Source organism: Callionymus lyra, chromosome 18 (genome assembly GCF_982586985.1).
Source record: "Callionymus lyra chromosome 18, fCalLyr1.hap1.1, whole genome shotgun sequence".
Lineage (NCBI taxonomy): Eukaryota > Metazoa > Chordata > Actinopteri > Syngnathiformes > Callionymidae > Callionymus > Callionymus lyra.
Window position 1 is genome coordinate 21,453,665 of NC_141835.1, and position 27,880 is coordinate 21,481,544.

Here is a 27,880-nt window from a genome sequence, read left to right on the forward strand (position 1 = left end):
TTGTGGTTGATTTGGAACGAGGTTAGATGGAAGGAAACATTCATGTAGTCAGCAATTTCCAATAAAATAAACTTTTCGATTGTTTTAATATCCAAACAATGTATATCTGATTCTGAGATTTTTTCAAGTCGCTATATATTGATTATTGGCCAAACGCTGTTTTTTTAATTTTTTAAACAATTAATTAAAGTCACTAATAATCATAACTCCTTAAGCCATATTAAGGGCAATTCTCACTCCAATTGTGATCAAAATATGTTTATACGCATTCCGTTTTTTTTTAATGTTTATTTTGACGAGCAAGTTCATTTTTGAACAGGCATCAGTCCAGCGTCCTACCCGGAACATCAGGACCCATGCACTCCTCCGCGGACATGAAAGCAGGAAGCAGCGGAGCCGGCATCGGTAATAACGAAAGATACCTTTTTTCTTTAAAGAAAATCACCCAAATTCATTGCATTGGTTTTGTTTTAATAGAAGTTTCCTATTCCCTTTCACAGTGATGTAAAAAAAATGTATATAGCCGCAACCGAATTGTGCTAGCTCGTGTAGCATGCTAATTTATGTGACTGTTTCCAAAGTCCGATTAATAAAGTGTGACGTTGTTATTTTTACAACACTATAGATGTTTAGCTATATATCTCTTTTGTACGTTTAGATGATATTCTGAACATCACTGGTGAATTAACTGTGATTGGATAAAGGAGACACGCAGAACTTTCTCATTGGTCAGTGATTTTAATGTTGACAAGTGAATCACTTCCTACCTGTAGTTGTGTGGAAATAATGTATATGTCGTGTTAGTTTGTGTGGATATTTGTGACGGATTCTCTGAACTCAATGGAAAGTAGATTAAGTGTAGAATTATTTCAGGGGTAGATTTAAAAACTTGCCAAGTATTGCAAGTGACAACCGGAAAGGTAACTTTTATGATCGGTAACGTTCAAGTGGATTTTAAACCTAATATCTCATTGGTTGTAATTCTTAATGTCCTGTGATGGTTTTTATTCTTTTGAAACTGCAGCTCGTATGTTTTCAGGGCTGTGTCTCCTCAGTTTGGCATTAGTTGGAAAAAGATAATTGAATGTATGTTTTAAAAGTGTTTATGTATATGGCCTGTATAATACAGTTAAATAGACAACCCAATGTACATTTCAGCACAACACATTATTATCATCGACATTGTCTAGTCAGACTATTTTGATTTCGTATCAGGGGAGAAATGTCGCAGCACCAACAAAAGTAACATTGAATTTGATAACAAGTGAGACAAAAATAAAGTTGTAAAGGAAAAAAAACAAGATCTTATTCTTGAGGGTAAATTGACTTTCAAATATCAAAGAAGAGTTTAACTATATTCAGAATATGCATGCAAATGTTCTTCGACTATATTGAATTGAATGCTATATTGAAATAGTCATTGAGGAGATGGCATTTTTAAAATCTTGGCTTACAACTTGAGGATGGAAATTTATTCCATTTATTTGGCATTCTGGTGGTTAAGACTGGATGGAAATTCATAAGTAATAATAATAATAATTGAATTAATATCTACATGAACCTTGATTACACCAAATTATTGGGTTGAAGTCAGTCCATTTTAATCATAAGCCTTTTTAGACTTCTGGAAAATAACATATTAAATATGAAATAAGTTAGGGCTAATTTGGCATATGAATTAAAGTAAGGAGCATCAGTTAGTTCTGAAGCAGATCTTTTTTTATATGAAGTGACTATCTCGTAATAGTGAAATGAGTTAAATAATTAATGTGTGTATATATATATATATATATATATATATATATAATTTGAAATACCTTACTCCTATTCTTAAAAGCATCAATCAAATATTTCAGTTAGAAGTATTTCCCTCACCAAGTTTAAAGTTCGCTAATCTGAGCCTTTAGAATTAATGCAAGTTATTTTGAATCGAGAATTGTAACATTTATGTTGAAGAGAAAACGACAATTTAGAAGTAATTTTATAAAATGTTACTAAACAGACCGTTGGATCAAAAATGAAAAGGTTTAAAAAAAAAAAAGGACGTATGATGTTTTTCCAGGTCAACAACCTGGAGTGAACAAATAAGCTCCATGTTTGCAGTTAATGAATGCTAAAACAATACAACACTAATGTTTGGTGTATGTTTTTGTGTAATATCTTGAGCAAATTATTGAAGGCAGCGTAGACTATTGAATAGATATAAATATAATATAAACATTCAGGATAGCATGATGTAATTATGCTGCCGCCATCCTCATTCAAAGCCTTGTCACTTCCCGTTTAGATTACTGCAACTCTGCTCTCTACGGCCTCCCACAAAAATCCTTACATAGACTTCAACTGGTCCAGAACTCTGTTGCCCGCATCTTCACCAGAACCCCCTCCATCCATCCCATCACTCCTGTACTTCAACAGCTCCATTGGCTCCCGGTTCAGACACACATTCCAATACATGATCCTCCTCTTTACATTCAAGATCATCCACAATCTCGCCCCCAATATCTCTCTGATCCCCTCCATGTCCACACTCCCTCCTGCACCCCCACCCGCTCCACCACAATGGGGAGCAGAGTATTCAGCTGCTCTGCTCCCTGTCACTGGAACTGACTGCCACCTGAACGCCGAAATATTGACTCTATTACCCATTTTAAATCCATCCTAAAACTTATTAAATTAAATCTTTTTGTTGCAGCAAATCACTTATGTGTCCTAATGTTTTAATTGTGTTTTTTTGCTTGGCTGTTGAATTTTATGTAAGGCGACCTTGAGAGCCATAAAAAGGCGCCTCGAAAAAAAAAGAATAATTGTTATTATTATTATTCTAACACCTGTTCTTTTCAGAAAAAATCCCCACATAAATCTTACTCTACTTTTTATGTCTCGTTTGTCCAGGGGTGTGTTTAAGGATGTGGCTTCTGTGGCTCTATACGTTGTCGCTGATTGTTGTCAGTTCAGCGGCAGATTCTAAAGCCGTCACCACCACCCTCGCCACCAAATGGGCTGACACCCCCCTGCTGTTGGAGGCCAGGTACATATCTTTTCTTGATGGAAAAAAATGATCACTCCAAAAAATGTTAAATACTTGGAGACATAAAACTTTTTTCTTTGTGTAAATGACCAAATGCTGATTCCCTTCTCCGCCAGTGAGTTCTTGGCTGAAGAAAGTGAGGAGAAGTTCTGGGACTTTGCTGAGTCCAATCAGAACATCGAGGGAGAGCATGATGGTATTGTCATCCTTGTTATCGCCTGCTCTTGTTTGTATCAAGTATTCTGTCTTTATACAATTCAAGTCATACGTGCTTCTCGGATCAAATGCTGTGAAACCTGAAATGAGGTTGCAAATAACATTTTTGCAGTTAAATACAACTGAAAACATTTGTGTGTTTGGTCATGTTTCCGAGCAGACACCGACCAGGCCTACTATGACTTGATCATGAAAAGAGCAGCAGTGCTGCTGAGTTCCGTCCAGCTGAACATGCTAAAGTTCGCCCTCTCCCTCCGAGCCTACTCTGCAACTGTACACTCCTTCCAGCAGGTATCGGCATATCACCCTTGTTTTTCTTCACTTCCATCTGGGGCCGCTGCTGTTTTCACATTTTACATAACAAACCTGGTGTTTTTGTTTCATTTCAGATTGCGTCCAACGAGCCGCCTCCAAGCAGCTGCTCTGCCTTTTTCAGCGTCCACGGAGAGAAGACCTGCTCCGCCGAAGGTCTGGCAAGGTTGCTGGAGACGGCCTCAGACAGGTAGCCAAAAGAAATTGTAATTGATATCATGAGATGATGCGTCATTGATCCTTTGACTCATCTCTCAGGCCAAAGCCATACCTTTTCAAAGGCGACCATAAATACCTCGGATCAAATCCTGACGCTCCGGTTGTCATTCTGTACGCTGAGTTGGGAACGCCAAACTTCCAGGAGCTTCACAGACTCGTAATATCGAAAGTGGAAGAAGGCTTGGTGACCTATGTGCTACGACATTATGTTGCTGTAGGTACACTTCTCAATTGCTTTTGTGTTTAAACTGCAACTATTAGTAATGTTGCCATATTGTTATAAAGAATGCGTTGACTAGGTTTTAGCCTATAGTGCAGAACCAGTGATTTTATAAAGGTGGCTGAAACTAGCTGTTAAAAGAAGACAGAAACATGCCATTCTTCTTAATTCATTCAACTTTTATGATTAATACATTTTATTTTTCATGTACTTTATGCATGTGTTATAAATATGTTGCAATATACATATCTGGAGACGTAGATCAGTAACACCACCAAATCTCCAGTAGGAAATATGGCTTACTGGGTACTTGGAAACAATGTATTTTTAATGTAAATAGTGTTTAAACTCGGACAAAGCTTGTTTTTTATCGATCTTAATTCAGGGCTATGTTTTTTTGCCATTTTAACTGCCTTTGTGTTTCTTTCTGTCAGTATTGTTTTGGGGGTATATTTTTGAGTCATCATTGATTCTGATACAGCTTTTTTTTTTAAATACACATTGAATGTTTGTATTGCAAAAAAAGCCAATTATGCGTCTGGTAGACGATCACAATTTTCTTTATTGAAAGGACTTCGATGTTTGTTTACAAAATTAGAAATGTTAAATTCAACCATTCTGATGGCACTGATCTACTTCCATAAACAACGCTTCATCATTAGTGATGAACTTAATGATATATATGTTCAGAAGTTCAAATGTTCTTCTACTTCATTCTCTCTGCAAATGTAGCAGATCAAAAACCCTCGCATGAATACCTAAAAGTGTGGTGACGCTTCATTAACAAACAAGTATTTTTTTTTTCTTCTTTTTCTTTTAATGCTCATGCAGTCAAGCTAATGTCTAACTACTGCTATAAAAACACACACACAAACCTGTTCCTGAGCACACAAGTGAGGTGTTCAATTAAAACCAAATTTGTTTTCATTCTTAATTTGGTGGCAAAAATAAACCCCACTTTAATTGGGCTGCTCGTTTACATTCAGAATACAAAGTGATTCCATTTAAATCTGCATGTCATCTTCACTCGCATGCAAATAAAGTTTTCCAAGTTAATATGCTAAATTATTCTCTCCATCTGTTTACAAGTATGAAGTCAGGATTGCAGCGTTCTTACTAACTTACTACAAGCATGTGAACCGTCCAGGATGCTTGGCAGCAGCTGGCTGTCTGTGGTTGAGAAACACCTGTGTTCATTGTTTATCCACCCGGGACAAAGAAAAAAGAAGCTGATGGGACTGAACAGTAACAGATGCTGATTAGAAAATCACTTAAAAAGTTGTTTTATTAATACATCTCTCGTAATGTTATTATTAGTTCCGGTGACGTTATAATTAAATCACGAGCGTCTTCAACTGTCAGAACATTTTGAAAGCTATTACTCATTCCCTTCTTCTCTGGATTCACATTGAAGTGCTCTGTCAAAACGTCTGCCTGATATCTTGATATCTTGACGGCTTGAATCTTGATCACATTTTTACTATCATGCCTTTGTTTCGCCACCAGAATCCAAGCAGCAAAAAGGTTTATCTCTCTGGTTACGGGGTGGAGCTCGCCATCAAAAGTCAGGAGTATAAAGCGAAGGACGACACACAGGTTCAAGGTACACACGCACACAATTTCAATATACAACAATTACACTGATGGGTTGCAGCATGAAGTGAATTGATTTTGATTTCAGAAGCAGAAGTCAACGCGACCGTGATCGGAGAGAATGATCCGGTGGATGAGGTCCAGGGATTCCTTTTTGGAAAACTGAAGTGAGATACTCGGCTAAAGTCTGCATCGACCCACAGTCAGATCTGGAGTCTTAAAATTCACTTTCCTTCCACTTTCTGTAGGACTCTTTACCCGGAGCTGAAAGAACAGCTGAAGGAGTTGAGGAAGCATCTGGTGGAAAGCACCAATGAGATGGCTCCTCTGAAAGTTTGGCAGATGCAAGGTATGTCCCGATATCTATTTCTGTCTACAGCAGTGAGATCTGGTTTTGACCCAATGGAGAAAAAATAGTTGCACAAATAACCAAGCATGAAATGATTTGTACAATTGTGAGAAGGGAGGAGCTGAGGCCAATAAACCTAAAAAACACTAGCTAAATAAATTTTAAAAAAAGGTCACTCACTGCATCACTCAGCCAAGAATTCACTCACAACATATATTTTTTAAACAATAAGCAGGTACCCCAGGAATTCCATGATGAAAATGAGGTTAAAACACAAACTTGCTTTACTTACAAACATTTATTAATGACTTTGTCGGCAATTTAAGAAAGTTGTGGTCGCTATAAGGTTGCAATATTAAAATATAAAAACAATGTTTTAAGTGCGTTTGGCTCAAAGGAATGTTACATTTTCATTGATTAATAGCTAATATCTAGACAAATAAGTCATGGAAACCTGACTTTTCAACTGTAACCAGTCCAACTCAAATGAGTTTGGATGTGATTAAAACTAGAGCAACTAATAGTAAATTAATTAAAAATAAGTATCACTGACATTTTATACAGTTTTGAAAATTTCAGTTATTTTTCTGATAGATTTAATCAGCACAGCAGTATAACTAAACAAGCAACACGGCTTATTGTAAATAGTAAATTAAATGTGCATAATAGGCGAGTAAAAAAACAAGCAAATAAAATACTAATTGAAAGGAAAGTGGAAAAATGGTTTTGTTCCCTGACGTCCTCTGGAGTGTGACAGAAAAATAAAGCCGAACCCTTTGGCATCACTGAATAGATCTCATCAGTTTGCCTGTAAGTAGGAGTCATTTAGATTCCACAGTGATTCTTTCACGACTCGGAAACGTTTTTATTACCTGTTTGCCAATCGTTTTTATGTTGATACCTGCGAAGAGATTTCCTTTTTGCAGAAGTAATCAATCATGGACACAATATTGCGGAAGATCTGAGATGAATTGATAAAGAGTTCAAATATTTGAGTGTAACGACGCTTGGGGACATTATTATGTTACGTTTTCTTTCTGGCTTCACAGTCATAGCAATTTATTTTAATTTTTTCATAGACTTTTGGCCCTTCTCTTTACATATGACATTATCCTTTTTTGTTGTATCGTCACAAATGTAACAAATCAACCATGTGACCAATGTCAATAAACATGATTGGTTGATTGGGATTACAAAATGTAATCCATTTTTCACTGCACTTAACCTTGGAAAAGATGTAGGTTTTTTAATGTTCATTTGAAGTGCAATGTTCTCTAGCACTGGATAAAAGGGGAGCGCTCTTCTCTCAGACTGTCAAGTGGGCGTCAATCTTCTGGGTGCTCACTGTGGGAGCTCATTAGTTCAGGTTTTGTGCACAAGGATGTCGATCTCCAGGGTCTTATAATCTCACTGGCTCAAGTGTTAGTGGAACCATGCACCATATATGATTCACCTTGTCTGCTTTGTTCCGTTCACTAGTACAATACAATCAATAGTGGTTGACCATGAGATTAAATAAATTCATATTCATTCAGATACCTGACCACAAATCTGAGCTGATGGACAATACATGTGGTGCACCACAGGGGTCAATATGCGGTCCAAAGCTATTCATATTGTATTTAAGTGATATTTTTAAAGTATCACAACTATTGAAAATGTTTCTGTTTGCTGCAAATTTTCACCAAAAAAGAATACGTTAGTGTCGTCTGCAGACGATCACAACAGAAATAAAGAACCTAAAATTTAGTATCTGTAGAAATGTGTGACGAACAAAAAATATTTCAAAAGGGGTAGGAAATGAAAAAAAATTATTTTACTTCCTACTCCTTTTTCAAACTGCAGGGTTTTGTTACGTTTTATTTTATTCCACTTTTTTGGTTTAATTTTTAGTTTATTATTTTGTATTTTATTTATGTACGAATCATTTAGACATTTTTTTTGTTCGAAAAAGTTTGAAATAAATAAGTTCAGTCAATTTTAAGTGATGGCTTGGTGTTGTGAACCTACGTCATCACAGATAAAAAGGATAAAGATGTTTTATATTTGCTACTCTATTCTTCTTGGTTTCAAATGCTTTGCATGTTTCAATCATACTGTCTTCCTTTTATTTATGAATATCAATATTAAAATTATTCCTCTTTTTTTATATAATTTTGTTTTTCTTTTCACCCTGATTTTTTCAATTACCTTCATATAAATCTTAATTTGCTTGTTGCTGTTAATATTGTTTGCCCTTGAAATAGAAATCTCCACTCTGTCTCTGCCATTACTTTTCACATAATAAGTTAATCAACATGTGTAATTAATGTTTCACCTTTTTGCTTCCTTAATCGCCCACGTCTTCTCCCTCAGACTTGAGTTTCCAGACCGCGGCTCGCGTCCTTGCTGCTCCTTCTGCCGAGGCTCTTAACGTGATGAGAGACCTGAGTCAGAACTTCCCCACTAAAGCAAGGTAAATAGGCAAAACCGATTTAATATTAGTCATTAGTCAAAGCTTAATGTGCTAACAGTCTTTTCTGCCCTCTACTCGAACAGGTCCATCACTAAAACGGCGGTTAGTGCCGAAATACGTAAAGAAATTGGTGAAAATCAGAAGGTAACATTTTCTTTTGAATTATGAAGTAGTGACTTTAACTGCAACATTAATTAAAAAATATCTGATGAGGGATTCTTTTCTTATTGGCTGTTTATATCTTAAACTTTGAGTTCAGTTACCGTAAGATTATGACCATCTAACCAATATTGGCCGTAACTGAACTTTCTTCACTTTTAATTTAATTGAACTTAATTTAATGTTAAATTTAAATAAAAGAGTTGAAAGTTGAACTACACTCAAGTAGAGGAAAGCGGTTACCTGTAACAGTTTGAGAAAAGCTTCCTTTCAACAGGCAAAAACCTTGAGCAGAACCAGACTCGGTGTGTGAGCACTAATCCTGTGATCGCCGGAAGGAAAAGAGAGACAGGGTGATGGAGAGAGAGGGGGAGAACAAAGAGGGAGGGATTAATGAGAACAACGTAGAGTAGGAGCTATTAGTGATTATCTTTAATTTGACACCATAAGACTATTTTATTTTTGGCTCTTGGTCTTTTAAACGACACAGAAATATGAATAAATTAACGATCCTCAAATACTTCCCATGCCTTTTATAATGTTTTCTTTTCAAATATTTGTCGTGCAAACATTTCTCTTAATAAATAACCTAATCAATATTTATAAACATCATTGATGTGTGAAGAAACATGCAAACAAAAGAAAAATTATAATAAATATCTGGTTACGTTCATTTGATAAACATACTTTGGTTCAACATTTGACCATCAATGTATCAATTCGGCTCTTCACAAAATGACTTCTAAAATGGGCCGAGAAAAGTAGTGCGGCCAATTGTCGGCCTTTATAACATCCATCTGGCCCTCATTACTTAATATTAAACAGATATCGATTTGCTTCAGACAGAAATGTATTTTATTCTTGCATTCATATGAATTACTATTGTAAGTCTAAATGTAACCCTTAAACATTTTGTTTTCATTCAAGTAGTTGTTGTTTATTCAAATAAATCCAATGACAATTGCAAAACTATTTTTGAAATACACTGCCTGCATATTGCATGTTTTCTCGAGTTATGTTGAGATTATATTGAGACAATTCAATGTAATTTATATAAAATGAACTAAAACAATCCAATTACAACTTTCCTTTTTTATCACCAGTAGATGTTTTGGTCATATATATATTGTAAGGTTTTCATTCAGCACAACAGTTCCGGTACATATTGTGTCCCATTAGAAAATATAATTGCCTTAAATCAATGGTTTATATTTTCAAGTAAAGCCTTGTTTAACCTCATTAAGATAAGCATCAATTCTTAATTTTGTTTTCTCCCTGACTTTTTGTCCCCTTGAATGTCTTTACAGTGTCCAGTCTGATGTGTTTACTGGTCTATACCAATAAAAGAGAAGAAAAAACAAATGGTTTATTAGTTCCAGCCACGACAACACCTCCGCCTCCTCGCTATCTTGTGGGAAATATCTCGAAATGAGAAAAGCCCTTCTTTAGTGTAGACTCTTACTCCCACCTTTCATTACACTCGTCTAAAAGTGCGTCCAGCCTTTTGAAGTAACAGGTTATGGCATCTTCTTATGTTTAATTTATTTGTTCTCCTCCTCCTCCTTCTCTCTGCCTCCTCACGCTGCGCTCACATAATGTTGGGTTGCAGGCCAACATTATATGAGTTTGTGTGGGTGAGCGGCAAACGTTGTAATTACTCAATCGGTGGCTCCTGCTGCGGGTGCTGCGAGTCCTGCGGAGGGAAAATGACTAATGATGAAAGTAGATTGGACGGATGCATATCACAAAGACATTTCCTCTCTCTGTCTCCCCGACTCTCACTGTAAGTGGGACGAACAATATTTGTGTTAATCATGTCTCGTTGTAATTGCAGAGTCTGACGGGTATGATTAATCTGATGTCTTTGTCTCTCTGTAATGAGATTTGACTGCCGAGTCTTTTGCCGAGACGCACACGCACACACACACACCTAAACATGCACAGTCGATAATTAAAAATGTTGATTGTTGCATGGCTTTACAGATTGACTTTAGGCAGAGCTTTTGGTGTTCAGAGACATCTTGTTGTTGCTTTGTTTAAGCTGTGCTGCAATTATATTAGCTCTATAACTGAGTGTAAGAGTCCGCCCTGCAGTTTGGAGCTGGACACTGGGGAGGTGCCATGCTGCTGCAGTTAATGGCTTCAGAGATGATGGAAATGTGTAATATACTGACGCTTCTTTCCCTTTTATTCAGTTTTTCAAAGGCACTCTAGGCCTGCAGCCGGGGGATTCTGCTCTGTTCATCAATGGACTTCACATAGATCTGGAGTCGCAAGACATTTTCAGGTACGCTAGAGAAACTGCTCATTATACTAAGTACTTATCTACTTACTTTTATTGAACTTTATTTTAAAAGGCAACTCATGTGTTGATTTAAGTGTCTCTCAAATATATCTTGATCTCTATTGTACTCCCCAGTATGTGTCTGTCTGTACACAACTCTTCCCATTTAAATATTTACATTGGAAAATGTGCTTAAGCCCCGCCCACTGAAAGCACTCGGATAATAATACTTGTTTACCATAACCACAACCAATCTGCTGTGATTGGTCAAGCAGCAAAGTTTGTCACAGTGCATAAAAAATCACAGAAGTCTCAACCTCTAAGGGACTCGTTGCATAAACAAAGTGGGGGTTAATCACAGGAGTGAAGACCATTATTTTTGTAATAATGGACTCTGCTCTCATAACCTCTTGTTTGCCAAGATTTCAGACCGGGGAGAACTTTATAAAGTAGTAACTTCAAAACATGGTCATGATAAGAGACTTAGGATTTTAACATTTGAAACATGTGAGTGAGTCAAGAGAGTTTTTAAATTAGTTGCCTTTTAATAAAATATCTTCTTTAACCTTTTGCTTTAAAAAGATCAACAATTGTGTCATGTTTCACATTAATCAATGTGATAATTACCCCGAATATACAGCTCTTAAAGTAAGAATGTGTAACATTTTAACATTATTTTATATTTTTACATTTTCTGTAATAAATTTCATGACTCGTGTACAATGCTCTTAACTGCAAGGTTGTTCTAGTAAGTAATAATAAGTTATAGCTTTCAATCATTATTACTGAATAATTATACTGTATATACAGAGTAAAAATCCATTTAAAGTGCAATTATTAAATGTGTCAGTTTTTTTTGTCATTATTTCTGGGTGAATACTTTTTCAATTTCATTTATTTCCTGGTCTACAGAAATGAGTGACTTTCTCCTACCATTAATTTATACAGTCACTGATAATGTCATTTGGATTTTAAGTCAAACCAAGAATGAGAGCAGTGTTGTTGTGTTCTCTGACACTCGCCTGTTTCTCTGTGCAGTGTGTTTGAAGTGCTGCGCAGTGAGGCTCGAGTGATGGAGGGTCTCCAGTCCCTGCAAATTGAGACCCCGTTCATCCATGACATCTTGAAGCTCAACGTCCAGCCGTCGGATTCTGATTATGCTGTTGACATCCGCAGTCCTGCGATCAGTGTGAGATATTATGGAGTCTATTATCAAGTTTTTCTCTAGTGATTGATGTTTTTTCAGCAAGTTATGCTTCCTACGATTACCATTGAAGTTGTGTACTTGTCTCGACTACAGTGGATCAACAACTTGGAGTCAGACCACCGGTACAGCGCTTGGCCCTACAATGTGCAGGAGCTGCTCCGGCCGACATTCCCTGGAGTGATAAGGCAGATTCGGAAAAATCTTCACAATATGGTATCTCGCTGATGGACATGTGTGACACGTGTCGGCCAACGTGAAGACTAATCGCGTGTACTTGGCAGGTTATCATTCTGGATCCGACGCAGGACCACTCAAGTGACCTGCTGAATGTTGCAGAGATGTTTTACAGCAACAACATCCCACTAAGGTTGGTAACTCCCTGACTCCCAACTGATACTTACAAAATATGTCCACAAATGAGCGGATTCACATCATCTATGAACACGGAGAAAGTATCTCATGTTACAATAGCATTATTATCGCTCTTATTTCTTTCTGTTGCATATAATAAACACATGTATAGATTATCACGTGTTGAAGAAGATGGCAACATGTGAAATTAAAACACACATACTGGAGCCATAAATGTTGTTAATTGGATCAGTTTAACTGACACACAAGGTGACACTTAGAGAATCTTTTTTTTCGTGTTAAAAAAAAAAAGATAATAATATGTTAAAAACACATATTGTGAATAATTTAAAAGTAAATAAAAAACATAAAAAGGCAGCTAAATAACAGTTTTATGTTTTGTATTATTGTCAATTATATTGTAGAACATGTTCGCTAAATAAATGTACTTATAAACACCAGCAAATGTAGCTTATTGATGAAAATATTTAGTTTAAATGCATGTAAAGCAGAAATATATATTTCCGTAAACAAGTATGGAAAAATGAAGTGATTTAGGATGGTCACTGCACTGAACTTATTTTGGAAATGAATTTTAAGAGCATTTGAGTTTAGGGGTATTGTCCGGCTGCGTGTGGGGGGCCTTTGATGCATCTCAGCATGCGGTGTCTTTGCTCGTTCCCTGTGTTTGAATACCGATGAAGCTTCTGCTGCTCTGCATCTCAACTGGTCGGTATAAACTCACACTAAAGTCTGCATGTGTGTCAGGATCGGACTGGTGTTTGTGGTGTCGGTTGACGACGATATAGATGGCATGCAGGACGCTGGCGTGGCACTGGTGCGAGCCTTCAACTACGTCAGGGACGAGGTTGACGGCCAAAGCGCTTTAGAAGCCGTGGTGGAGGTGAGTTGATCGTTTCCATCCATCCCCTCCCATCAACTGATTTAAGTCTCGTTGACTTGTCGTCTTTTGTTTTTTTCAGATGTTCGGCAGAGTCCCTATCGGGGGGAAGCTGAGTGTTGCTGATGTGGTGAAGGTTCTGGAGAAAAGGTTTCCTTACGTGGAAGTAGGGAGCATCTTAGGAGAGGATTCCACCTATGACAGCAACCGAAAGGTGGGGCATGGAATTTATAAAATTCAACATTAATAATAGTTAATAAAATCTAAACATAGATGGAGTTTAATAATAACATTACCATTATATTAATACTTGTGTGTGTTTACATTATTTAAATGTGTTGTTTGTTTGTTGACCAAAGTACAAGAGATGTTCTATCGTTTTCTACGTCAGATTTACCAAATCTTTGACTCCTGATTTTATGCTGACTTTGATTAGGAAGGTCGCATGTACTATGAACAAACAGGGGTGGGTCCTCTGCCTGTGGTTTTGTACAATGGAATCCCTTTTCAACGTGAGCACTTGGACCCAGATGAACTGGAAACCGTCACCATGCAAAAGATCCTGGAGACCACCACCTTTTTCCAGAGGGCTGTCTACCTGGTGAGTCGATGCAAAAGCACACAATAAACCTTATTGATCTACAGTTTATCTAGATGAAATATTCTATGCTGCACAGCAGGCGTTACGTTTTCTGTTTGATTTTCAATTGTCTGCTCAGATTTTGATGATTTAAGTATTGGATCTTTTTTATCCATACGAAGAAGCCTGCAAAACAAGATCTTATCTAAAAGTGATAATTCAAGGAGGATAAAAAGTAGTTTATTGGATGTGACAATCATCTAAAGTGAAAAGAAGTTGAGATCGAAATTATTTTATCAGAGTTCAAATGTGTGTGTGACTGTGTGCAGGGAGAGCTGGCCACTGACCACGATGTTCTGGACTTCATCATGAATCAGCCAAATGTTGTTCCTCGCATCAACCCCAGAGTGCTCTCCACCAATCGAGCATATCTAGACCTGTCTGATACCAGTGAGCTCACACACTCAAACCATACAATCTACATTATATCATAAATTGACCAAGGCTTACTTAGGTTTGTCAGAGCTTCTAGCAAGTGTGTAACCTGATTATTTGTGTGTTTAGACAACCATTTTGTGGACGATTATGCTCGCTTTTCTACTTTGGACCCCAGGGAGCGGAGCGCTGCTGTGGCCAACAGCATGAACTACATGACCAAGAAAGGTGAGTTTAAAAAATCTCTCTTATCCTTGTTTTTGTCATTTGCTAGTCTAAATACTGATGTGTTCTCTGTTGCCTTCTGTCCTCTCCCATGTGTTCCCCCATTTATCTGTATGAATTTAAATGGCTCTGAATCAGGGCTGACAGCCACCAACAGGCATGGTAATCATACTTTTCCCCCTTCAAGTTCCCTGATGTCTTGTACTCTTGCTCTAAATGCCCAGTTGACAAATGACTCTTGAAAATGTGTCTTTTTCTTGTTGTTAAAGACGTGAAACTTCTATATTATATGTTTTAAACCTTTACCACAAGCTCTATTTGTATGTTGAAGCAAAGTGTTGAATGTAATTTCAATGACAGCTGAAAAATGTTATTGTTTTAATATTTGAAAAAAGATTTTATGGATTCATCAGCATTTAGAATTCAATCATATTCAGTTAAGATCAAAAGAAAAAAAGCATTTATATGATTGAAAATAGTTTCCTCTTGTTTAGAGTTTTTAATTTCAGTTTTGATTTGATGCTTTGTTGCCCCCTGCTGGTTCAATTTGTTACTTATTGGATGGTGTTACTCAATCAGGTCTTTGATGTATTCAAGAAAAAGAGTTTGAATTTTCATGGGTTCTGGGCCTGATCCACAAGCAGTTGATGTCATGATGTTATTGTTAAAGATACTGAGAAACTGTTGCATGTTTGGCTAGCTGTCCATCCGTGTGTGGCAGACTTGTGTAGAAAGCATGTCAATACAGCTCCTGCTAAAGCGCATGGCACTACTTTAGTGTTTTGTAGCTGCATGGGAATATTTTGATGGTTAATTGGTTTTAATTTTCATTAGTGCTGTGTTGTTAAAGTTTTTCATCTTGTGCTCACTTTTATGGTGTTTAGATGACGGTGTCGTCCGTCCTGTAACTTTCTGGGTGGTCGGTGACTTTGACAAACCCAGTGGACGTCAACTCCTCTATGATGCCATCAGACACATGGTATGACAAGCTTTTAAAATGTTCTCATTAGTCATTAGTTATTTTCATCTTAAAATATTCTATGCCTAAATTGTTAGTGCCAATAATTCACCAGTTAAAACAAGATGTGTGCAGGTCTTGAAAGTTTAAATCTTTTGAGATGCTGTTAGTGTGAAATATTAATAAACTTGAATTAAATGTGCATCTGTTTTGCAAGATAAGACGTCTATTAGGAAAAGCGTATACAAATGAGATTCGCTTAGTTGAAATATTCATTAACTTTTCTGAATTTCATGTCAAGTCAAATTTATGTCAGTAGTTTACTGTGATTGTACATCATTCATTTATTTAAACGTATCTAAAACGATTTTCTAGTGTGCACAAATGGCACAGTCTCAAAAAAATCAACACAACCGGATTGTAGTTATGCAATCAAATTATGGCTGATTGCTTTAATTTTTAAAATAAGATTAGTTTTTTTTGTACAAAAAAAGTGCTGGACAAATATGTAAAAGTTATATCTCGAGTCCAATTGTTCTTACTCCGAAATGGAACAAATTTAACAAGTAAAAAAGAGACAAAAATATCCTTAAACCAATAACAAATTATAGTTGGAAATTAATTAGTCATACATAATGACTTGTAAAAAAAGTGGAATGCCTGCCGCAGGGATGTCAAACATCAAACAAAGGGCAAAAATTGTTAAACTCTCTTGGTTGTTGGCTGAATAAATGTTATATTCGCCAAACTGCCTTAAACAATATATATTATCCAACAAATTAATTTACTTTAGTTCAACCTAAGTTTTACTGATATTTAGAGTTTCTATTGATTGTTGACATTCATAATCTCTGTTCTTTATTTTATCTCAAACACCGGCATCAGCATAACATTAATATACTTTAATTTTGCAAACCGCTCGGTGTCCAGTTCTTTAAAAACGTTGGAAAAAGAATGTAAGTAGATAAGCGCCTAAAATAAAAATTTATACCGGTTTATATATATTTTCATGTTGATTATCTTTTAAGCAGACTTGTGGTCAAGTTTTCTTCTGCCAAATCTTTTTTCCCATTATCAAACATTGACATCTCATTTGCACAAGAGAACAAGAATCCTTGATAGAGAGATAGATTAGGTCTTCCATGTTGAGCTCAAACTGATAAATCATCTCTTCCTGCAACAGAAAACCAGCAACATTGTGCGTCTAGGCATGATTAGCAACCCAACAAACAAACTGTCCCCTGAAACCACTCGAGTCACTCGAGCCATCTGGGCGGCCATGCAAACGCAATCCGCCAATAATGCCAAAAACTTCATCACCAAAATGGCCAAAGAGGAAACGGCAGCAGCTCTGGAAAGTGGAGTGGACGTCGGAGACTTTTCTGTCGGGGTCAGTGCAGAGACAGTATCTACTCCTTACCATTGTTCCTATTAACTTTGACTTCTGATGACTCAAGATGCCTCGTTCTGTCTGCAGGGTATGGATCTGTCTTTGTTCAAGAGTGCCTATGAGAGTGACAAATTTGACTTCTTGCTCTCCCACGCTGCCTACTGCAGAGATGAGCTGAAACTCAAAAAAGGCCAGAGAGCAGTCATCAGTAACGGAAGAGTGAGTCATGATGTACATCTTTCTCACTTTCTCTCCATTTACCTTATTCTTCTTTGCCTCAGATCGTCGGCCCTCTGGAGGAGGACGAGGTGTTCAACCAGGACGACTTCCTCTTGCTGGAGAGCATCATCCTCAAGACATCTGGAGACATAATTAAGAACAAAGTCCAGCAGTTTGGAATAGAAGAGGACAGGTGTGCTAAGACATACTTTTAGTTTCTCTCTTGATGCTTTATCACATATTTAATGTTATATTTAACTGTTTTAGGGCCAGTGATCTGGTGATGAAAGTGGATGCTCTGCTTTCTTCTCAACCAAAAGGAGAATCTCGGGTGGAGTATGGTTTTTCTGATGACAGATACAGGTAAAATAATATGGAGTTTGGACTGAACCATTTCAGGATTAAATCGAATTGAATTGTGTCTGGAACAATTTTCTTTAAATCTAGTGCAGCATTAATGTACGGTGTCATTTTCATATCTTAATAAGCTAAATATCCAAAATATTTAACATCATCAATAAAATAAATTGAACAGCTCAGAAGTGCCATCATATGCGCAGGATTCTGAAAACAAAAAGATCTGACTGTCGCATTATCCTTACTCCTGTTAAAATGTTGCAGTGGACAGTAAAAAGTAGTTTTCTTGAAGCATCTTAATCTCAGTCTAATTTGCGTTTACTTTTCTTCTATCATCAGCGCTGTGAAGATCCGTCCCAAGGAAGGAGACGTCTACTTTGATGTAGTCGCTATCGTAGATCCAGTGACCAGAGACGCACAGAAACTTGCTCCTTTCCTCTTAGTAGGTTGATTTTTTTTTTTTCTCTCTCCTTCTCTTTCTTTTTAATGGAACTTTAATGCCTCTTACTTTCTGTAAAGCCGTCTTTCTTTATATATATAGCTATGCCTTCGTGCTCCATCAATACCAATTTCCTTTTTTTCTTGGTATTGACTAAACTAGCATCGGTACTCTAAATCACTGCTGACCTCGGTTTAACTTCAACTGGTGCAATGCAGACTTTTGTGGACAATGATGTCATCAACTCTTTGACTTATTTAAGCCTGTTTATCGCCTACTGGTCCCATATCTCAGGTGTTTTTGGAATACAAGACTAACGACACTAATGACTAGATAACTAGATTTACTGACTATTTGAGATACAGGACTATTTCATGGAATCATATTTCATCAAATATCTTCTCAGCAGTCTCTGCCGACTTTTAAAATAAATGATGTTAAATGATTTATAAAAGCTGATTTGTAAAACCACCACTAAGCCTCTCAGCCTGGCCTGGTGGAATGTTTAATATGGAATCTTCTGTTGACCTGAGAATTATTTAACGAATGTTGCTCAGAAAATGTGAATGTTAATAAAAGGATGCTGCCAGTGTGAAGGCAGATGTTCGACTTGAATGCAATAAGAAAAATGTGATATGTTTAAGACACAAAGTAAAAGCTATCATCAAGTCTGGCCTTAGTTGTTTTTTTACAAGCGAGTTGTTGTTGCTCGTCACTCGAGGCTGATTTCTGCAGCAGTACAATTTTCTGTAAAGGCCTAGAGAGTGTGTCGACACAATCTAGTTGACATTTGGGAAATTAAAATCAAAAGGTCACATTCATTTCCTGTTTTTAAATGAGTGAAAATAGAGTTTGCAGACGAAAAGTCTGTACTGCTTTTCAATGGGCTCTTAGGAACTTGTAAAAAAGGTCATTGTTTTTTATATCTAGAGGAGGAGACAAGTTTATAGGAAACACAGTTGTTTCATGAATGGATTTAACCTCAGTTTTGTTCTGTGTCTGTAGGTTCTCAAACAGCTGGTTAATCTCAATTTACGGGTCTTCATGAACTGTCAGTCCAAACTATCTGATCTTCCTTTGAAAAGGTGAGAAAATATCTATTAAATTCCACCAGCTCTGATCAGCACCTGGATTGCAATTAATGTTTACTGATTTATTGTTTTAATGTTTCCTGTCTAGTTTTTATCGTTACGTACTGGACCCAGATGTGGCGTTCCAGGCAGATGGGAGTTTCTCATCTGGACCTTTAGCCAAATTCCTAGACATGCCAAAGACTCCACTCTTCACCCTGAACCTCAACACTCCGGAGAGCTGGATGGTCGAGTCTGTTCACACTCGCTATGACCTGGACAACATCTACCTGGAGGAGGTAAGATCTGCTTTTTCAAGTCAATTTTGAGAGTATAATATGTTGATGAGGTTTAATGCAACAATTTAAATTTTATATTTTCTGTATTGATTATTCTAAATAATGACACAACTCTATAGCTGTTATAACTATAATCAGTGGGTCAGAGACGGTAGTTTCATATGAAGTACTGAGAGACTTTTTCAACTTATCTTGTAAAAGTTGTGTAAAAAATGAAAAAAATAATAATCTTTAAACATATTTCTTTATAATTGTCAATTTGAACAGTCAGGACTCGCTGGATCCGCTCACTTTTATTTGACATTGTTTGCCTCATAGGTGGAGAACATTGTGGCAGCAGAATACGAGCTGGAGCACCTGCTCCTGGAAGGTCATTGTTTCGACGTGAGTTCAGGCCAGCCACCACGAGGCCTGCAGTTCACTCTGGGAACTGCTTCTGATCCTGTCATCATGGACACCATCGTCATGGCAAACCTTGTATGTTAACTCCAATATTCAGACCTGTCACGCTGCTGTAACATCCATCTTGTTTCGCCAGGGTTACTTCCAACTGAAGGCCAATCCTGGTGCCTGGATCCTCAAGCTACGAAAAGGACGCTCCGATGAAATCTACAAGATTTACAGGTAAAAACACTGTCTAACTAACTCAGCTACTCTGTGTCTCTACTATGAAGTCAACCTCCGTCTTTCATTTTAAAACATGGAGACTCAATAATGTACCTTATTTTCCAGACAATAAAGACTTATTAAAATCATTTAATGTTCTCAAAAAATCAACAGAAGGTCTTGTAACCTGGTGCACCTTATGGATTATGTGTCTGGTTGTGCTGACTATCGTATGTGGAGAACTGTGCGCATAAATCTGTTAAAAGGTAGTATTACTCTGCGGGGCTCAATGGTATTACTCTGCGGGGCTCCGTAGTATTACTCTGAAAGGCTCCGTAGTATTACTCTGCAAGGCTCTATAGTATTACTCTGCTAGTGCCAATGTTATTACTCTACGAGGCTCCATAGTATTACTCTGCTAGTGCCAATATTATTACTCTACGAGGCTCCATAGTATTACTCTGCCAGGCTCAATAGCATTACTCTGCAGGGCTCTGTGGTATTACTCTGCAAGCCTAAATAGTATTACTCTGCGAGGCTCCATAGTATTACTCTGCTTGGCTCCGTGGTATTAATCTGCGGGGCTCTATAGTATTACTCTGCGAGGCTCTATAGTATTACTCTGCTGGGCTCCGTAGTATTACTCTGAAAGGCACCATAGTATTACTCTGCAAAGATTCATAGTATTACTCTGCTTGGCTCTGTGGTATTACTCTGTGAGGCTCTGTGGTATTACTCTGTGGGGCTCTGTGGTATCACTCTGCTAGGCGCCATAGTATTACTCTGCAAGAATTCATAGTATTACTCTGCAAGGCATTGCAAGGCATATATTACTATAGTTTTACTCCATTAGGGCGTAGTATTACTTTTTACTTACTTCACCGCAATATCATTATTTCCTGTAAATTAAGAAATACAATCGTAATATCACTAGACAGCCATCTAGTTATAGTGTTGCTATTTTTTTGTTTTCATTCAACTTTAAAAATAGAATTATTTATGGTATGGTACATTAATTGTTTGTGTTCAATTTCACTTGAGAAATAACCAACGAAAGGAAGACACAACAAGGTCCTATCCTGCTCACACTGACTGCTCTTTCTCCCGCAGCCACGACGGCGCCGACTCTCCCGCCGACTCGGACGATATCATAGTCGTGCTGAACAGCTTCAAGAGCAGAATCATTAAAGTCAAGGTCAGTTCAAGTGCCACTCACATCCGCGGGAAGTCAAAACTGACAACTCCGTCTGTCTCCCAGCACAGCTGGTTCACGTCACTGTAACAGTCGAATCAAATCTAAATTCTTTCTGCTCGCGCCACTTGCTCTGTTTGTAGATGCAGCCGTACATTTTAATGAGCCTCCAGTCGTGTGTATGAGGGTTTGCATGGTCAAGATGTACTTTAATTGGAATATTTACATTAGGAAAAACACTCGGGCAACTACAAACACCACCAAATTAGAATTGTCTCCAGTAATCTGACGTTCATCTCCAGAGTCAATTGTGAGTTAAAAATGGAATATATCAGACAAAACAAAGCCCAGTTTGGTTTTGTTTGATGGAGATGTATTCAAATTTTCTGTGTATCTCTGAATGAATTAATGATGCGACTGATGTCAAAATGGTAGACGTTGTTTTTTTTTTATTATCTAAATATGTGGTAATATTTACAAGTTTTAAAAATCAGATTGAGAGTACACTAACGAGTACACTAAATGTGTGGTTTGGTGGGTTTAGTTTAAAAACCATCAGGCTCATTAGTGAGAAAAGAGATTGTGTTACTTTAAAGTGTACCTAATTCAGTATATAGTACAAACACATGATGGAACATAGTGTAGGAAACAGAATATTTGTCATTTTCTTTGACTCTTTCCAGATGTAATCGTCCTCGTCATTAATTAAAAAACAATCTGTTTATAAAATTCCAATAGGTTCAAAAGAAAGCTGACAAATTCAATGAAGAGCTACTGAGTGATGGAACCGAGGAAAACGACACAGGTTTCTGGAAATCGCTGACTAGGTACTCATTTCAAAAACCGCTGTTCGACAATCTAACATTGATGGAGGTAATAAAATCTGTTCCTGCTGTCAGAGGGTTCACAGGTGGAGGGAAGACGGAGGAGGTGAAGCAAGAAAAGAGCGACGTCATCAACATCTTCTCTGTGGCTTCAGGACATCTGTATGAAAGGTTCCTCAGGTGAGAGGTGGCTGTTTGTCTTTGAACCTCTGTTGTCAAGTCCCAACCGTGCCTTATCACAGGCGTTACTTTCCACAGGTAGGTGTGTAAGAAACTATCGATCTATAGCAATATTTTTATTCCCGATACTTTATCGGTATTCCATAGCGCTGTATCGATATTTAAAAAAAAATAAATTGCGCTAAAGTCAGGCGCCAACGCCAGGTAAGCAGCTGCTGCTAACAACAGAGCTAACAGCAGCGTCTCTGCTGCAGTGTTGCTGTGCGCAGCAGATGTTTGGAGGATAAATCCCTCCACAGGATTCAACACCTCTAAGTATCTAGAAAAGCATCACGACAAAGGACATGAGAGATCGAAGAAACAAGAAAGATAAAACAAAACGAAGCAGTAAACTTTGCTGGTTTTAGAGACAGGAGAAACTTTTTTTCTTCGAGCTCACAAAAGTCAACAATACAGTATCCTGTATTGCAATACATCGTATCATCACACATGTATCATGATACATACTGTATCGCCAGATTCTTGCCAATACACAGCCCTATCCACAGTATCCATTTCATTTTAAACTATTTTACGGCTTTAAACTTTCTCCTTTCACTCCGTTTATTCTTTCTGGAAGATGCAGAACATTGGACGTAAATCGCCATTGAACTCGAAACAAATCTAGACAAAATTAATTGTGCGAATATGGATAAAATGATGCTGAATTATACAGTCCATTGCTGCCACTTAACTGAGCCATTCAGCTCCCAGAATAGTGATTCATGTCAATATATAAAACCAAAAGGTAATCATGAACAACATATTTTTAACTTCAGTCGTAACACAGTACTTCTTTTGCTGCTTAAAACTTGAATTGAGTGATTCTTTATTAGTGATTTTATTTGTTAACTTAATAATGTGATCCTGATCTTTACTTTTAAGTACTTAAATATCAGCCCTGCTGGTGGAAACTAAATGATTTATTCAAGTATTACTCTGAAATGAGAGAAAATAAATGAATAAGAAAGATTCTGGTGGAGGGGAAGAGTGCAGATTCTTATTGTTTTTGTAAAACTCCTCGTACACAACAGGGATGATTTCTGAGTGTTTTGTTCTGCTGCTCTTTAATCCCATACTTTGTCTCCCTCTTCCACATTTAGGATTATGATGCTATCAGTCCTGAAGAACACCAAGACCCCCGTTAAGTTCTGGTTCCTCAAGAACTACCTGTCCCCCACTTTCAAGGTAGGATTCCATTCCCAGTGGGGATTTTATTTCTGACAGCCGCAGCTCCAAATACCACACTGGTATGGATGTAGAAACATCAATGAAAAGTGTGCAGCAGAAATGACGCTTCAGGTTTCTCTTTGTGAAAGGAAATCCTCTCCTGAAATGTGTAACATGGAAGGTTCATCTTTGACTGAAAAGATAAAACGCTCAGCGATTTGCAAAAGTCAGATTCACTCTACCCATCAAAAATAGTCATAGTGTAGTCCTTATCTGGTATTAATGTGGTCCGAATATGGTACTGATCTGGTCCTAATGTGGTCCAATTATGGTCCTGATCCGTTCCTAATTTGTCCGAATATGGTCCTCATCTGGTCCTAATGTGGTACTGATCTGGTCCTTATGTGGTCCAAATATGGTCCCGATCCGAATAGATAAACTTTATTGATCCCTCTGGAGGTCTTCGTCCTGATCTGGTCCTAATGTGATCCGAATATGGTCCTGATCTGGTCCTAATGTACCCAGAATATGATCCTAATTTGGTCCTACAATGGTCCTGATCTGGTCCTTATGTGGTCAGAATACGGTCCTAATTTCGTTCGAATATGGTCCTGATCTGGTCCTAATGTGTTTCAGATATATATATATTTATTTATTTTTTTAATGTGATCCTGATATGTTCCCTATTTGGTCCTAATCCGGTCCTAATTTGTTCAGAATATATTCCTAATGTGGTTCAAATGTTGTCCTTATCTTGTCCTTATGTGGTCAAAATATGGTCCTAATGTGGTCCTGGTCTTTCTTTAATGTGGTTCGAATATGGTCCTGATCTGGTCCTAATGTGGTCCAAATCTGGTTCTTAGTTAGTCCTGAACTCCTGAGGTGTTCTTTCTCCTAATTTAACCCATGGTTAGTTTTAAACAGATTCTCATTTGGTCTTTCTGTGGCCTTAATGGGTTCCTGATCTAGTCCTCAACATGTCATGACTTCACAGGAATTCATCCCTCACATGGCGGAGAAGTATGGTTTCCAGTACGAGCTGGTCCAGTACAAGTGGCCTCGGTGGCTCCACCAGCAGACTGAGAAGCAGCGCATCATCTGGGGCTACAAGATTCTGTTTCTGGACGTGCTGTTCCCACTGGCTGTGGACAAGATCCTGTTTGTGGATGCTGATCAGGTTTGTACCTCTAGTTGTATATTTTAAAATGAAAACTAGGAACTTTCATCATAAACATAATCACTGGTTGATTAATAAATGTTTTTCAATCAAATCTACACCTCGCCTGAATCCGTCCAGATCGTGCGCACGGACCTGAAGGAGCTCCGGGACTTCGATCTGGAGGGAGCTCCGTACGGCTACACCCCGTTCTGCGAGAGCCGCAGAGAGATGGACGGCTACAGGTTCTGGAAGACCGGCTACTGGGCCAGTCACCTGGCTGGACGCAAGTACCACATCAGGTACTGGACTGTGGTCCCGGGTCGAGGTTCTCTCGAAGCACGCTCACGTCTCCGATCTCCACAGCGCCCTCTATGTGGTCGACCTCAAGAAGTTCAGGAAGATCGCAGCTGGAGACCGACTGAGAGGGCAGTATCAGGGTCTCAGCCAGGACCCCAACAGCCTGTCCAATCTAGACCAGGTGAGGGAGTGATACTGTTCCAGTGGCGAGAGTCACCTCAGAACTGAACTTTGACTCAGACCTGCCATTTCTTTTTCTAAAGAACTTTTCTTAACTATGTACTCCATGGGGACTAGATTTATACTTTTAATATAAAGTAGGACAAGTTTGTACTTTTGCTTTTATAGCCACAGAGTAAATGGTACTAACCGAACCCCGGAGGTGACATGGATTAGTATTATTTTTATCTCAGGATACTGGTATCTCATGAAATATGCATTATTTTGACTAGTTCACGATACCACTGGGAGCTCAAAGGGACCAGAAATATTCTCCAGTAGTGATGGCCAAGTAATCCTGTTTAGTTACTTCATTTTCACCAAAATAAACAAGTCGTTTTTAGAATCATGTAGTAAATGTTCTGTAGTTCTTTACTTTAGCTACAAGATGGCGTTAACCAAGTCCATAAAGTTAATCTCTATAGACGAGCAGTTAACAGGCTCTGTTTACTGGTGGATGTATGGAAAGTTAGTTTCACAGCTTCAACCTGTGAACACTGATAATATAATTCTGTGCTTTTATTATTTATTTACAACGCAGACTTATCACTAGTACCGTACAGATTCCAAAACAAAAGCACATGGGATCCAGAAGCTGGCCTTCACGAGATGACCTTTCCCCATGCCAACGAACACACTCAAACAATAAACGTTGCCATCTAGTGGATAAACTTTAGAACTACAGTTAGGAACATTTTTCTACATGATTTAAAAAAAAAAACTTGTTAATGTTGGTGATGACGAAGTCACTTAACAGAGCTTCTTGGCCATAATTACTGGAGAATATTTCTGGTGCTTTTAAGCTTAAGTAGCGTCAACTAGTGCGTCAAAATACCATGTGAAGACACCATACGAGTATCTAGGAATCGGAATATCACAAGATACGAGTTGCTCGAGATATTATTGATCCACGTCACCTCCTGGGCTCCTTATGTACTACATATAAGTAATACTATTTTGTTGACATTGTTGTCTCTTTGGATCACACATTTCTGATGCCTCCTTGATTTGCTGCTCAGGACCTTCCAAACAACATGATCCACCAAGTCCCCATCAAGTCTCTGCCTCAGGAGTGGCTCTGGTGTGAGACCTGGTGTGACGACGGCACCAAGAGGAGCGCCAAGACCATCGACCTGGTAACACTGTCTGTCTGTCTGTCTGTCTGTCTGTCTGTTTTTAGAGTGTGAGTCTGTCTACATGAGTGAGACTCGCACTAATGATCCTCCGGCCGACCGTCTTCACTGCAGCCGTGTGTCTCTCCTCAGTGTAACAACCCCAAGACTAAAGAGCCGAAGCTGCAGGCAGCCGTGAGGATAGTGGCGGAGTGGAGTGATTATGACCAGGAGATCAAACGCCTGCAGACACGAGTGCAGCACGAGGCCACACAGAGTCAAGACACGAGGCCACAGACAGGTGAGTACACACACACACACACACATACGCACACACACACACACACTCACAATAATATGTTTCATATCTGGTTTCCTTCTCGTCCAGATGAGCACACAGAGTTGTGAGGATCAGGTGGCGACGACACAGAACCAAACTCTGTTTAAAGAGTTGACTCAAGATTCTGCCACAAACTGACCCCGGATCAGTGTCGATGCTGTTTGTTCTTTTCTACGTGTCAAGTGTTTGTTTCTGGTTCCGACTGTGGTCCTGTTGGGTTTTTTGAAAATGTATATATGATGCAGAAGAGGCAAGGGGGGGGGACTGGATCACAACTTGAAGACAATTAAAGTTGGTTCAGTGTTTGTTTTCTTCATCACAGCATTCAGGGAACAGTTTTTATCCTCATCAAGAACTCAATTTTCTGGTATAAAGATGGTTTCCAACGTTCAGATTTAAATTCAGTTCCAGCTTTCGTTCTTAAGAAATATCCGAACGGAATGGCAAAGTAAACGTCAGCGCCTTTAGAAGCCGCAATGCATTATGTTTAACACACGGGGGCGCTATGATACGAGGATTTCATTGCTTTACTTCCTGCAGGCGACAGGCTACAAAACATTGACATCGAATTTGAAGAGATTTAAATAAAATCATGTTTTAATTTCTGTACAGAACATTCGTGGGATGTCAGTATCAGTGTGACCTGAATTAAAATTTAATAAAAACTTCCAAAATGTTTCCGTTAGATTTTTTTGGTCTTTTGCCGATAAAATGGCTTTTCATCCGTTTTAAAAACATAACTTCTTTGACGAAACACTTCATTCAAGTAAAATGTTGTTTTATAGTAATATTCTTTATTTTAACATTGGACGACCCTTTTGCACAAGTGCACTCTGTTACAAAACGTTTAAATAGATTGGATGTATAAGAACAATAACATCTTAAATTTGAATTTTGGGGTGAAATTATTCTGGAAAAAAACAATATTGTGAAAGAAAATAAAACTTGACTATTATTTCTTTCCGATGCCAATTTTAAGTTTGTACTGATGAACAACAGCAGTTGAAATTCTCACAAAATACTAGAAATAGAAGTTAGATCAGTAGCTAGTCGAGGTTCAGAGCGGCACACCTGGGGTTCATCATCATCATCATCATTATCCTACTATCGCATAATCAAATCACATGTTCACCTCGATAAAGATTTATATCTCTCTCTTTGTGTCTGAGCTCTGTGCTCTTTCTGGTTTTTGGTCACTTCATTTGAGTTCATAGATGTTTGTTCTACTTTTGGCTTTTCAGTCACAATGTTTGAGTTTTGGCAGTGGCGGGCCGTTTGAATGAATCCACCGCTCAATAAATACTTTAAGGTTCTTTATACACTACAGGGATCTGAGCGTGTACTGTTATAGGTCAATACGATGTTTATCGTCAAACGAACATCAATGCATTAAATCAAAATATCACAACGCACAAACAAGCACCACTATTGATCTCATAAAGCGCAACATTATTAAGAAAAAATGCATTTACT

The 27,880-nt window shown here is 38.0% G+C and overlaps 1 protein-coding gene across 4 annotated transcripts; it reads left to right on the forward strand.

Moving 5' to 3' along the window:
- The first annotated feature begins 346 nt into the window (after positions 1–346).
- On the forward strand, positions 347–27,085 carry uggt1 (UDP-glucose glycoprotein glucosyltransferase 1). Of its 4 annotated transcripts, XM_087779661.1 has the most exons (41): positions 347–405; positions 2,896–3,031; positions 3,148–3,227; positions 3,408–3,538; positions 3,637–3,749; positions 3,818–3,992; positions 5,505–5,601; positions 5,680–5,758; positions 5,840–5,940; positions 8,296–8,395; positions 8,479–8,539; positions 10,750–10,841; positions 11,877–12,027; positions 12,139–12,258; positions 12,327–12,412; positions 13,165–13,300; positions 13,380–13,511; positions 13,734–13,898; positions 14,207–14,327; positions 14,442–14,540; positions 14,676–14,699; positions 15,422–15,516; positions 16,679–16,885; positions 16,973–17,104; positions 17,167–17,297; positions 17,372–17,467; positions 17,801–17,903; positions 18,906–18,985; positions 19,080–19,269; positions 19,588–19,746; positions 19,808–19,893; positions 20,986–21,070; positions 21,806–21,894; positions 21,967–22,071; positions 23,214–23,298; positions 24,275–24,457; positions 24,578–24,738; positions 24,803–24,917; positions 25,975–26,091; positions 26,221–26,368; positions 26,456–27,085. In XM_087779661.1, the coding sequence occupies exons 1-41, from the start codon at positions 357–359 to the stop codon at positions 26,473–26,475; spliced, it is 4,635 nt and encodes a 1,544-aa protein (XP_087635787.1). In that variant the 5' UTR covers positions 347–356; the 3' UTR covers positions 26,476–27,085. The 4 variants fall into 4 exon arrangements, with proteins under 4 accessions (XP_087635787.1, XP_087635785.1, XP_087635788.1 ...); XM_087779659.1 differs by having other exon boundaries at positions 21,806–22,071; XM_087779662.1 differs by lacking the exon at positions 14,676–14,699.
- Positions 27,086–27,880: the final 795 nt, after the last annotated feature.

Excerpts from the sequence above, each read along its gene's own strand:
- uggt1 (XM_087779659.1), top strand. The coding sequence starts at position 357 with ATGCACTCCTCCGCGGACATGAAAGCAGGAAGCAGCGGAGCCGGCATC. Across the intron at positions 12,413-13,164 it reads AGCAACAACATCCCACTAAG|GATCGGACTGGTGTTTGTGG; the intron begins GTTGGTAACTCC and ends CATGTGTGTCAG. Across the intron at positions 21,071-21,805 it reads GCAGAATCATTAAAGTCAAG|GTTCAAAAGAAAGCTGACAA; the intron begins GTCAGTTCAAGT and ends AAATTCCAATAG.